The sequence below is a fragment of the Diorhabda sublineata genome, chromosome 3 (assembly GCF_026230105.1).
Source record: "Diorhabda sublineata isolate icDioSubl1.1 chromosome 3, icDioSubl1.1, whole genome shotgun sequence".
NCBI lineage: Eukaryota > Metazoa > Arthropoda > Insecta > Coleoptera > Chrysomelidae > Diorhabda > Diorhabda sublineata.
In genome coordinates this window covers 20,873,780-20,888,236 of record NC_079476.1, presented here as the reverse complement: position 1 = coordinate 20,888,236, position 14,457 = coordinate 20,873,780, and the positions used below count along the sequence as shown (strand labels likewise).

The 14,457-nt window shown below is 32.3% G+C and overlaps 1 protein-coding gene across 1 annotated transcript; it reads right to left on the bottom strand.

The window, feature by feature from the left end:
• Positions 1-2,610: 2,610 nt before the first annotated feature.
• LOC130441329 (sialin-like) lies at positions 2,611-14,409 on the bottom strand. The gene is made up of 10 exons (XM_056774951.1): positions 14,236-14,409; positions 12,225-12,454; positions 9,233-9,511; positions 7,843-7,927; positions 6,854-7,074; positions 5,423-5,569; positions 4,917-5,049; positions 3,673-3,828; positions 3,192-3,277; positions 2,611-2,927 (listed from the first exon to the last, which is right to left on the bottom strand). The coding sequence occupies exons 1-10, from the start codon at positions 14,255-14,257 to the stop codon at positions 2,706-2,708; spliced, it is 1,581 nt and encodes a 526-aa protein (XP_056630929.1). The 5' UTR covers positions 14,258-14,409; the 3' UTR covers positions 2,611-2,705.
• Between the last annotated feature and the right edge of the window lie 48 nt (positions 14,410-14,457).

The window sequence follows — 14,457 nt, the reverse complement described above, 5'->3', positions numbered from 1 at the left end:
AAAAATTTGGAAAAAAAGCTTAGCTGGGTTCGATGCATCAAATCTTCCACCAACAAAAAGGGAGCTATTACAACAATGAGAAATATCTACTCAACAACAACAACAACAATTGAGAACATCTTGATTTAATTGCTTCTTAATGTTTTGTAAAAGTTTCCATTACGTTTTTTAATAAAATTTATTATTCACAGGTTTAATTTCTAATCATAAAAATGAATGGAAGCTAAATGGATCATCCAACGAGAGTGAAGATGACGAGAATTGTACTTTAGTCATTGAAACCGAAGTATCTGAATGTGATGAAGAAATTTAGGAACAAATCAGACAAACCAATCGCGGAAGACGACAATGCGAGCTCGCACACACAGCACCGATTGTTTGGCACTCAATGATTTCTTCTTATTCCCGCAGATCAAAAATAAATTGATAGGTCAATGTTTGTCTACAACTGATGAAGCGGTTGATGCGCTCAAATCTCAAGTTTTGGAGGTACCTCAATCGGAATGCAAAAAATGCTTCGACAATTATTTCAATTGCATGCAAAAGTGTTAACGGATAATATTTTGATAAACAATAAAGCAATTTCTCCAATTATAAATATTTGTTTTCATTTCTCGATCTTAAAACATAAGTAGCAGCCCTTGTATCTCTTAGATAGAAGATACCAGGAAACTTATGACAAAAATGTTATGAAGTCAAAGGCCAGCTCATACATCAACTTTTTATCTCACATTACGATGATAATCGCTAAAATATATGAGCTGTAAGCTGTATTTGCTATCTAAAACTTAATTACATTTTTCACTGGATCCCACGCAATTTTTCTAAACTCAAATGAAATTTTTTTAAATGTAGTTAAATGAACGTTGAAACGAGTTATTAGTCAACTTCGCTTTTCATTAAAAATTTGAGGGGCTGAGTTCACTCCAGCTAGAGAGTAGATGTAATTTAGTCGAAAATCCACAAAATGTTTCATTTGAAAATAAGTATGATGTATTTTTTAATTTTCTTCAGACATTGAAATATGTGAATTATATTCGAGGATTTGTAATGTGACTTAATTTTTTTCATTTATATAATCTTCCTTCGTGTTATTTTTTCCAGCTAATCATTTCTGCTTTTTCTATAAATGTGTCAATTAGAAACATTTTTTCCAATATACGAGTATTTTGTTATCTTCTTTTTTTTACTGGACTTGCTCATCTCAGCGCCATGAAGGGAACCTTGTAGAGACATCTTCTCCTTTCAGGAATGAAAGCACTATAACTCGTTCCTGGATAGTTATGAAGTGAAGATAGAAACAAGGGTTTTGCTATAATACCTTGTAGTGTAATACCGAAACTCTTCTTTAGTGGGAATGGCATCAATAAAGCAGGACTAAAGTCACCAAATTTAATAGTATTGAAAAGGAATTTAGTCACATCAGAGATTTTATTACGTAAACTGCAAAAGAAATAGAAGGCGATACATGTAGGGAACGCAACTATACGTGTTTTCCAGAAAAGCGAGAGGTAATGGTAAAGCATACAAAGAGTTAAAAAGGGAAGCCAGAAGAATCTTGAAGAAGAATGAAAGAAATAGTCTAAGGGACGCGATCAGAGATCAAATGAAAAGAAAGAAGACGGAAAATTTTATGCAATCCTAAAGTGAATTGAGAAGTGTCTCCAGCATAGTTTAAAAGGATATATATATCGGGATTAATAAAACTCATGAAAAGAAAGTAGTAGAGTAATGGAAATGTCATTTTAAAACGCTGTTAAGCAAATTTTGCTTAGAAAGAAATATATAAAGTTATAACCCTGTAGACGTCAATCTACGTACAAAAATGATACGACTATGAGAGAGAAAGAGAGAGAGAAAATGCTTTATTCTCAAAAATTGCTCACAATTTGTAGACAAGAGCCTATAAATAACTAGAAAATAAACACACAAATAACTATATAGTTACGAAAATGAAAAAAGTTCACAGTATACACACGAAAATTGCAATCCTAAAATATATAATGATTTGCGAAAAATGGGAATGGATTTATAGATTTCAAATGGCAAATAATGGTGCTTTGCAATTAACTTACTAAATAGAAGAAGCGTACTTACGGATGGGGCAAACGGATTCAAAGATAAATAAAGAATGAAAAGTAAATATTTTGAATCTTCTAAAAAAGTCTCTGTCCTACTGTTCGATCCGAGCAAATACCTAAAAGCTCTCTTCTGTAGTTTGAAGATTCACTCAAATTGGGTCGCACAAAACGTATCCTAGGAAGGAAGGGCATATTGGAGATGCGACACGAAAAAGGTGATATAAAGGTTGATAAGTTTAGTGCCTTGAAAACTAATTTTAGCGCAAAAAAGGCAAGTTATTTTTTTAGTTATACTACTAGATTTGCCAAGAGAATTTTTGGGGAGCACATTCTTTAACTTGTCATTAAGTATTTTAAAGGAGCTCATAATATACCATTTTTGGAAAAATATGAAGAATTATCTTAGTATACAGTGGTAGTTGTAAGACATGAAATATTCATCATACTCTGGTTGAAATTTGTAACATACAAAGCTAAAAAACTAATTTGGATGGGGGAAGTTGGTGAGAGCATTAATATGAACAAAATATAAGTGTAAACAATGGTTTTTTAGAAAGAAACAAAACAATAAATATTTATTCTAGCTGTTGACTCTTATATGTAGTCTTAACTATAGCCTCGTCATCAGACAGAATATTTCTCTATTTCTTCTTTTTCTGTACTAACTTCACCATTAATTGTTTCATTATTTTTTCCTTTCACAACCATATTTTCACTTTCTGGAATTTCTTTTGATGCATTCCAAGGAGCTATTACGGAATTTGCAAATATAAAGTAGACGGTACAACTGATGAACAGAATGGCTGCACTCACCCAGAATACTTTCTGCCATTGAACCGCTGTTTGCTAAAATCAAATTAAATGATCCACATTCAAATGGTTCGAAGATCAGAATATATTGAATTAATAATAGATAGTATATTGAGGCTGTCTAGCATTAGGCCGCGACCTTATTTCTTGCGACCTAAAAATTGGGAAAAAATCGAAGTTACTGGGAATTCGACCGATGTGGGTCGATTACCCTCAACTATTTGACACGCCAAGCACACGTTTATACAAGTTGAGTGGAGCCTGATGACTAATTTGTTGCTATGTCAAAAATATACTCACGTTTTGGAATGTAAAGTGTCCTACTACAGCTGGTGTACAAAAACCAACCAATCCAACAGCAGTACCTACTATACCCAGTAATATTGCTAAAAAACATACATCAAATAGAAATATATTTTAGATGATACTTTATGTTTGCGATTTATCTATTTTTGGAATTGTTAGATTACTTGAAAATACCTTATTTATATAAAGAAAAAACAAAAGTAGAGTGGATGTATTCAAGAGAATTCATCCCAAAAAGGTCTAAGAAGTGGAAATCTGAAGATATATATATATATATATATATATATATATATATATATATATATATATATATATATATATATATATATATTGATATGAATGAAATAATGCTTAGTTTTCATAAAATTGATTCTTTTTATATGGAAATGAAACCAAGGGAAGCATAAAGAATTTAGATAATATCCTAATAAACTATCTACAACTTGTATCAGTTTGCAACAAATATATTACTAACATGAGTGATTTGGACTGATATCTACAAGTCCTGCTAGTGCTCCTGTAGACATTGCTCCATTGACAGTAACTGCAAGCGTCAACATAACCATTGCAGTGATTTTGTCACAACCTGAGTAAGCTAGGCCAAGCATGAAAGCTCCTTGAACTCCATTTGCTGGAAAATAGATGATATAATATATACAATGCTCGACTCTGTATATATATATACAGGTTGAAATAAAAAAATAGCTTCACACAAAAGATACAAAATTGAAATCTATTTTTTTCAATAATTTTAGTGATATTTTGGATCAGTGAAACTTTTCCATGTATCAAAAGTACATTACACCATTAGTTTTTTGTTTATATCTCATTTTTAGAAAAAACAAGCTTTAAATCAAATTATTTTTCAAAAATTCTACACTCAGTTCAATACTTGTGATTTCTATAGATAAATAACATACAATTACTTCAATAATTATATATTGTCAATTTGAACATTATTATTTTCCACGTTTGGTGCTTAGAAGTATTATAGTAACCTATCCTATAAAGCTATATTGCTCCAGAAAAACTGAAGACCGAAGACCTTTTAAGAAATGTGGTACAAGTTTGACAATTTATATTAAGGAAAATCGAAACCTCATCACAAAACATAATTTTTTATTAAAACGGGGATTACGGTTACATAAATCTTGGATAATGTTTCGAAACTGCGTACAGCGATCGTGATCATCATTTAAATTCTTTATAATAATGAATTTTTCATGGATGGTACTTTTTTTCAGAATGCGCTAACACCGACGTTGAAATATTTCTGTAAACACTTCAATTTGGCGTCAAGCATAATCTTCAGCACTTAATACAATAAGTTTTTGATACCTTACAACGTTCAGCATTTTGAATATTTTCGTCATGAGTACTTTCTTTTAATACATTATCAAATCAGATACATATACCTATAGATATAGTTAAGCTCTCGTTTCATTTTCAGATCCTATAAAAATAAATATTTCCTTGAGCTTTGTTCAAAATATTACTTCAGCTCTGTTCTCATTTTACCAAAAAAAATGGCAAGTCACCTAAAGTATTGAACTACAACAGTTTTTTTAACAGTTTTTGTAAATTCTCATATTTAAAAATGAATTTTGAAGTTGCCTAAAGTTGACTGACATTTTAACTCGAAATTTGTTTCAGTTATAGTGAAATTTCTACACTAAAAACCACCCTAGGTAAAAATATGACTAAAAGAAGGATACTCACCCCAGAATGTTGCAAATTTCCTGACATTCGTCCTTTTCATTTTCTCATTTTTTATCAAATAGTCGCCAAGAATTGAAAAAAAGTAAGCAAATAAAACTCTTAATAAGTGTGGCATTCCAGAGAGGACCCCTGTCTGCAAATAAATGAAAATGAAGGATATTCATAAGTAGAAATTATACATGCCATACAAATACAACTGACAATATAAATTTTATGGCCAAACTTTCAAACGATAAGGATTATGCTAGGACCTAGCGATTCCAAAATTTGTTTAATTAGAATGAGACGTTCTGACTTAGTGTCCACTAATGCACAAAATCTTGTATCAAAGCTGTTTGAGAATAAAGAAAGGAATCAACTTCACCATCTCAAAAAATATATTAATGGATTCCAATTCTTAGAATCTCGGAAGCAATAATTTTTTAAATGATATGATGTAACTGTGAGTTTCCTTAAATATCATATTTGAAGAATATACGTACCAAACAAATATTCAGAGTACTCACCAAACGAATGTCCCATCCGTGAATAAACTTAATATAAGCAGGTCCGTTCAACGTGACTGTAAATAATCCCCAGTTAGCACCTATTTGAGCCACCACTGTTGCCCAGAATGGTAAATATGTCAAAAGACTTTTCCAAGGTGTTGGTATCTAGAACAATTTACGGAACATAAAACTAGCTTCCTCTATTATACACTATGATGCTTTTCCCGTCATAGAATATGAACATAGTATTTCTGCACTTTTAAAATATGTACTTTGATGAATGAATCAGAACCTTCCATTAACAAGCGTTTCGATAACCATCGTCAGACCGAAGACTGTAGACACTTTGATAATAATGTATAATAACTTCCTATCACTATAAAGAATTAAATTGGAATAATCACATATCAAGAAACTGCTGGGAACGTAATATTCTACGAAATATTTTTGGCCCTGTTTGCTAGAACGATGCGTGGAGGATCCGGAGGAATTCTGAGTTGAGACAGATTTATGATGAATCAGATTTGAAGGCGTTCATCCGGGGGGTACATCTGAGGTAGCAGGGACACGTGGAGAGGATGCCTTCTGATCGATACCCGCGCAGAGCCATGTATGGAGTTCCTGGAGGACGGCGACTGAGAGAAAGTCAGCACCTTCGCTGGTTGAAGGACGTTGAGGCGGATTTGATCCGGCCTGGGGTTCGATGTTGGAGGCACAGAAAGGACTGGCAGTCGACTATTGAGTAGGCCCTGGTTCTCAAAGAACTGTAACGTTGGCTAAAGAAAAGAAGAAGAATACGACGCATAGAAATCGATGTTAACGGAGAATAATTATTCAAAACAAGAGTTATAGAGAAAGGATCATTACAATATCAAAGCTGAAAGTTTATCAATACGCGTCGTTAATGAATCTTCGACAATTCATTGTAACGGCAATTCATTGCATACAAACCTAACCTAACATAACGTGATCATTTTTAAGAATAAGCCGATCATGCAAGAAGTGTCCAGATCGTAGAAAATTCAGTTTCGTCAACATGCTTTGGTGGTTCACAATTTTGGATTTGCCTCCATTGGCTAAAATGAATAAAAATACCTCAAATTTGCTTAGCAGAATATTCCGTTTGCACGACACTCATTAATGCCTTCTCCAAATCCATCATTACTGACGACGGATGAAGATCTGGCTAAAAGGTTTCTAATGTAGACATTCATAGGTTTCCATAGGTAAATACCCGCAGAATAAAAATTTGAAAATAATATCAATGAGATTGTCCCTGCATTATAATTTTACCAATTTAATCCTTACACTGGTTGTATCTTTATCGTATACTTTAAAGACAACTGTACGTGTACATGTATCTTTATTTTTAAACGTACTATCAGCTATAGAAATTTCTATTCAAATTAAAAAATATTTTTCTACCTGGTGAATTAAAAAATTTCTCACCTCTACTTTAGAAACAGTTTCACCCAAACTAGATACGATGTATTGTTTTTCTTCATGTGATACACGAGGATGTTCAGCTGGACTATCGTATACAAAAAAACACCAAGCAAGAAACCATATGGTTCCCAATATTCCACAAGCATAAAACACATTATCCCAGCCCCATCTTTCTATAATGAATCCACAGAAAGGATAAGTAAAAGCTGCACCAATAGAATTACCTAAAATGTAGAGATTCGATTAAAATTACTTCGGAAAAATGACCCAAATATAACATGAAAATACGATGAGTGATTAAGTAGAACAACGGGAATATTTATAGCAGCAAATAGTATTTTTCATCATAATCTATTATCAGCCCTGGAAGAAATCAAATCTCTTTCTATTCAGACAGATCTCAGTGCATTTTCATATTACTGTTTTAATAGAACCGTGTACTGTTTTGCTATAGCAATGCGGCTTGATGTCATACAGTAAGATGACACCTGCATTCAATATTTCTGCTGTTTGCGTCGCATAATTTCGCAATAACTTTTTTTAAATTATCACTTAAACTATTTCGGTCGATAGTTTGGCAACTTCCCTACAACGATGTGGTCTATAAAGTACTGAAAGTCAAGTTGATCATACAGAAAGGATTTGGGATTTCATTTAATCGTGAACATTTGTGTCCATCAGATATATCCAATGGGCACACGCCTTGGAAAAATCAATATCATTGCTTCCTAACAATGAACTTTTCCGATTTGATTGTGAATATCGGATGTGGACACATCAATTCAGGGCTCGTATTTTCATACTAGACTAATTTGCTAAACTCCTTGTGTTTCAATTATCTTAAATCGTTTGAGAATTTTCTCTGATTATGGTATCTTTCTCTCTCTCTCTCTCTCTCTGGAGAAACAAACTTTCTCTTCATTTGTTTTTAGTTTTTTTATCGTTATCCCTATCCCTCATATAAGCTTTAATAATAAGAAATTCTCACGTACCGGTATATGCAGTAACGAACTTGCTTCTTTCATTCGGAGGAATCCACTTTGATACCAGATTGTGTATTGAAGGTAAAGAAAAGCCCTGCAATTATATCAAATTGAACTTTAATCAAGTCTCGTAATTCATTTGGGTTGCTAGAAACATTAGGTTATTGCGTTACACACTAAAATCAAAACTAACTGTCTGAAAAATAAGCGAAATGAATGACAAGTAATCACACAGATAAGCGATAGTGGTAATGACTGTGATTTTCAAATTATTAGTTCAAGAACCAGTGGGAAGCAGACCAAACATATTTTAGGTATGCCTAAAATTTCCTCGGTGAGACTGACCATGAACTAAAGTGGTGGTTGTATTTGTGGTGCTAACAATATCGAAGTATATAGTGGACAACTAACTTAAATGTATGTTGATGTCGATAATCCAGTGTGGCTTTTTTTTGCATTTAAGTCCGAAGAATGTTTTCAACACGATCTGAAAGAGGTTGCTGTACGATGGGTGAAAATAATAGAATACGATGGGCTATACTTCAAATAATGAAACTTCTCTTTATGCCATTATACATTTAAAAAAATTGAACATTAGAAACCCTCATTATTTATGAGACATCCTATATAGTTAAATTCCTGGAAATTTGAAAATATAGAAGATTACAACGGATATCTTAGAGTCAATACATCTGTCACTAAAAGACATTTATATAGTTTACATGGTAAATTGTAATAAATATGTAGGAGATATCTTTCACAACGACCACTCCATGCAGCCACAAACTCTTCATTATCATTTATCACCAACACTCACAATTACAATGTCTGACGCGCGTTTCGATAACCAGAAGACTGAAGATAAACTGTTTATCTTACCTGATTTACCTTCAGTCTTTGAAGACGATAACTTGGTTATCGAAGTGTTGGTGTAGTAGTGGTGTATCTTAAATATAAATATACCATACAAAGAATTGGCATGAATAAGTTGGCTCCTACTTATTGTATAAGCGAGGCTTGTGACATGATAGCCGTGAAATAATAGTAACCTGGAAATCAAGCCCAGTTACCAATGTTTACATCGACGACAGTTTATATAACAAATTAGAACAAGGAAGAAAAATAATAGTACTTATCAAGATTCACCGTACTACGCAATGTGTGTATGTTTGAAAATATTTTTACGAACTCGTCCACAATATGGGCCATGAAGTTGATCACCTTGCTCTGTAATTAATTCAAATGGATGGACTTTTACTTATCATGTAATTGATAATACAGTAAGCAGATTCAAACAAATAGGTAAGTTTCTTTTTTAATTGAGTGGTATATCTACGATGTGCAATTGATTCGTTTAATCTCAATTAGATCTGTGATTTTAACAAAAGTATATACTTACGCAACAGAAGCCTTGGATACTTCTTAACAATATTAGATATATAGCTCCTTTTCTAGCGAACCATGGAATAACGAAGTTCGCTACAACTCCAATAAAATTTGACACACCGAATACAAATTTGGTTCCGTACTTGGTAGCGAGGATTCCTCCCGGTATTTGAGTAATCCAGTGTACCCAGAAAAAACTAGCCAAAATATATCCCACTTCTTTTTCATCCCAATCAAAATATTCTTCTGTTGATGAAGTTATATTCTCTAGTTTTGGAAGCGCCGTTGTATTCTGAGAATTTTCACAATAGTTAATATATATTATCCAAGATAATCAATTTCATGAAACATTTAAAAATGACACCCTGTATTTTCATATCTATCTTTTAATGTTAATTCGTTGGGTGTCAAATCGAAACACTCGAGATCGTCATGAAACATAATGACACTTATTTATGTTAACATTAGTAAAGTGTGGCAGTCAAATATTTGATAATTGAAATACCTATAAGACATAACCGAGGAAATACTTTTTCAAACATTGAAAGGGATTGAGAAGCAAAAAAGATGAATAGAGAATAGAAGATACAAAAAAGTTTACGGGTGGTGTGCGGCAAAAATCTTTATTTAGACGGCCTTTAGTTGGCAGAGGGTGACTATTTTTCTCTTTGACGATGGCAATCACAAGAGCGACCTGAACCCTATTTTGAACCACTCTAAACAATTACTCAATACTGTTTATTCCCGGATGCCAGAAGATTTGATCCATTCATTGATAGCCATATGAACATCAATTACGCCTACCCTCTGATATTATTTCAAGCCATACAGGATGTCCCAACAGAAGTCAAATCTACGATTTTTTAGTTAAAATTAAAATTAAGTGAACGTTAAATAGGGCTTTATGTACCGAGGTATGGCTGTCAATGAGATACTCCATTTTTTCGAAAATAAAGAGTTGGCGTAGAAGGGTAATTATGATAAATCCATTTAATTTTGACAAGTGAAATTAACAACAGTGACTTGAAATACTTGTAACTAACAATCATGATATTAGTTATTTCATTATTTTATAATAAAGTGTTCAGATATTGAGTTTCAGTTTAGACAAATTCAAACATCAATTACTTCATTACTTAAAATAGAACACCCTGTATATTTTGTGTATGTAATGACCTTTGATAGCATCTTCAGTTTTCTAACATAGAGGAAAAGGACCCACTTCACCTATCTCCAAACGTCCTTATGTCATAAAAATGAACTAACAAACACAGATGCGACAAAGGTTGCAAACTATTGCTTCAGTTTGTAAGAGGACTCTAGAGGATACCTAGCATTTTTTGTGAACGCAGTTATTTAAAATATGCTGTAAAAAATGTTCGAGAGGTAGTTTTGAGATATGGCATGTGAATATGTGAAATCTGATATTGCCATAATAAAGTTTGACATTTTTAATGGTGATGGTACTCAGAAAGTGTTGTCTTACGAGTGCTAATTGAGTGGTTTACAGATACTTGAAATATTCATCTTACTGAAAAATAAAATTGAAACCGTTCCATTAGAGCAACGTATAACAGTTAATCGAATCATTTTCCATCACGACAATTCGAGTTCTGACACATCAGTTCAAACAAAAACGTTTTTGAACCGTCATAACATCGAATTGATGGGTTATACACCGTACAATTCCCACGTTTTTCTACACCTGAAGAAGCGATTGATGCGTTCAAATCTTATGTTTTGAAAAAATCCTTAGACAATTGCTTCAAACGCATGCAAAATTGTATTGATCTTAATGAACGATATTTTGAAAAACAATAAAGCCATATCAACTTAAATGTTTTTGTTTTTATTTGTCTAATCCCAAAAATTGCTGCATTGGAGAACCATTTAAAAAAAATTGCAATGGGCTGCTTCTTATTCTTCTTATTCTCAAATATAATCACTGGTTAGGTCAGCAATATATTTGACGAAATTTGTTTTTTTATTTCATCTGGATTAGTTTCATCAAGTTTAGCTGAAAGAGACCCTGTACAATTTGCACTCTCTCTCTCTCTCTCTCTGGCTTACTGGCGCAAATATAATTTGAACTAACCTTGAAAACAACCTTGAACATCTAACACTCCTCATTATAAAAATAAACGAGCCTACATGGTTTGACATAGAGCAAAAGTCATCTTGTAAGCATGGTCTAGTTCATGTTTGCAGCATGGTCAAGAGACATATATATTTAAGAGATTGTTTCTAAAACTAAGTACAGACATCCATTCTTCACGCACCCAAAAAATATTAGTTGGTTTTGCTGCAAAATTGTACATCGGAAATAAGAGAATTGGTTTTTTGAAAAGTATTAGAAACAAGAAAAAGTTTGTGATATAAACAACAAAGTTTGTCAGTTGTACCTTCCAAATAAATTGCTCGAATGTGAAAATTGTTTGGGAAATAAATTCAGTCAACATGGAATGTTTCCTTATTACGCTCAATTGTCACTGTAGTCACTGAAGATTCAATATCTGTTTGTGGATCAGAAGCAAGACATTCCATCCATTCCAATTTTTTCGAAAATTAGCCCTTTACAAAATTATTTTTGATTCCGTTATAAATTTTGTATATTAAATATGCTTATTGTGAAGTAAATGGAAAATTAAGAGCCTTGAAAATAATTGAATAAAAATTCTAAACCAGACTGTTTATATTATTAGAAATGATAAAGTCCCATAAATTAATCCTGTGCGCCATCTCAAGGTTTTAACCTGAAAAGATAATATTTTCGTCTATTGTGATTAACACTATTAATTTATTCTATTCGGCTATTATACAAGACATCTGAAAAATTGATTTATTTACGACAAAAAACAGTAAAGTGTATAAAATAAGTGGAAGTCGACCTTAAAAAAATAATAATTCTTCTATATCTATACTTTAATAATAAGATTAACTGGTAGCTGGGTATAGCGACCAAGAGTTCATGCTCAAAAGACTACCTCATCAAAAGTTCAACTCACTAGATCGAAAAGTAACGTGTAATTGTGTCCATATTCAGCATTGATTGTATTATTACTTGGAAAAGTATCACCAAGACATTCACTAGTCACTGAGATATTATCTTTAAGTTTCGGTCGTATCATAGATACGATAGCTATATTTAAATTCAATCGTATCATATAATTCACGGCGAAACCGATGAATACGAGATGCCAGAGGACGTCTCTTGTTCGACAACATGTACTGGAAGCTGGAAAGAATAATAGCAATCTATTACTTGCTTATGAACATAATAATACCATCAATACCACACTGTATTAACTGTGGTATTAAAAATAATGGGAAAAAACGACAACGTTAGTAGGATACAGGTAAGACATACTATAAGACCGGGAACCGAAATTATTGACCGACACTTCAGAAGGTAGAAGGAAAATAAATATGTAATATATCACAAGAGCCTCAAAAATAATCGATTATTTCACCAGTAGTAATTTGTGACAAACCAGAATGTAGATCGAGATACTAGTGAGACAATAATCGATTATTTTCGATTGCTTGAGTGGTATTCGTTATGATTATATAATCAACAGACTAATGATAATAAACCGCTTATTTTGTGTTGATATTGAAGGTACAATTATTGGTAGTGCACGGCTGCTTTTGTTCAGTTTTTGATTGATATGATATTTTTTTGTTCAGCTTCAACTATGACTTAAGAGACTCGAAGAATTACCACTTATTTGACTTCTTTGGTTCCAAACTATGTCAAATTGCTTAGGTACAGATGAAGAACTATTGGACTATTTTTAAATCAAATTTTTTTCTTCATCCAATCTGGATTAGGAGTTGATATTAATCCGTATGAATATTCGGAGTTCTTTTCCTGAATATCTTTTGAAGTAGATGGACTGGACACTTGTCTTGACTTGTTGATTTATGTCAACAATTTAGATGAAGTGATAGGGTTTTCTTTGCTCCGTGAAGTTTAGGAGAATATCGAATTGTATTGAATACAATAGTAAAGTCACTGCAAATAAAAAATTCTTATAGACATAAGGTTGATCCATTATCACACCACGCAACAGATTTATTTTGTAAGCAATTTGCACAATCTTGCAGATCACTCCAATTGTCAAAGCTGTAAAACTGTATTTTCTTTTCTCTGGAAGCAAAGTCCTCTTATTTTGCGTGTGAGTGCTCTATGGCGTTCATGGTACTTTTAGTAGGGTTTCTGATTTACAGTCTGTTGTTAATTGTGAACTGTGCGAGTGTGCGGTGTATTAAGAGTCAAATTATCCTTAAATGAAAGTTTTGTGAATAATAAAGTATGTGGCAACCCTGGCTTCGAGAATATCGAGAAATGGCCAGTAGATACGCTATCCAGGAAACAATGTTTTCGACAAATGCTTCTCAGACTACACCCTACAAAACTGCAAAGCAAGGTGTGACAATGATACGAAAAAGGAATATAATATAATGAAAGAATGTCAAACATTAGCAGCGAGAAATGAGGAAATGCCATGACATTAAATGTACTCTATGACTTTTACTCCAGTTTTTAAGTAAAAAATAAAACTTTGAAGCAACAAATTCATCTTTGTATTTAATTTTACTGAAATTAGCTTCGCTTGTAGTAAAACAATTCTTAATGATGGGCTCTTTATTTATCTAAGTTTGTGAGCCGATTATGATTTTACAAATTGAGATCATCTTTGATAACATTTTTGCTATTTGATGATCGGTATTATACCTATTTACTATTATAGTCGTAAATAGAGTATAGTCTTCAACTTGCGATAATGTGTTGAATAAAATTGTATTGAAATCGTTTGGAAATTGATCGGATCTTTGGAAATCGAAATAACCTATTTTTAAAAACGATCAGTAGATTATTACTATATTTTTCTACTGCCAACATTCTAAGTGTAATAAATTATTTTTGTACATCAAGGTAAAAATACTGTTCCAGGTTTCTATGTGAATAATAAATTTACACTAAGTACATATAAAAAATATTGAAATAAGTACCTTCAACATTTGTATTTCCCATTATAATATCGCTCCAATTCTAAACTTTTGTTCTTATGTAACTTTTCAAATATAACATTAAATATAATTATTACTAGTACAATATATAATATAATATATTATTTAAGATAACAATGAACATCCTTTCTAGACATTGTAAGTCATTTATCAACTAAACAATGCATACTTATTAGGTAAGTTTTGCTGCTAGGCATATTAATG

Bases quoted from the DNA above. Each gene is read 5' to 3' on its own strand.
- LOC130441329 (XM_056774951.1), bottom strand. From the start codon at position 14,257: ATGGGAAATACAAATGTTGAAG. The intron at 12,455-14,235 runs GTACTTATTTCA...TATTCTTTCCAG, and splicing joins GGGAAATACAAATGTTGAAG to CTTCCAGTACATGTTGTCGA. The intron at 5,570-6,853 runs GTGAGAAATTTT...AAATTGTTCTAG, and splicing joins AAACTGTTTCTAAAGTAGAG to ATACCAACACCTTGGAAAAG.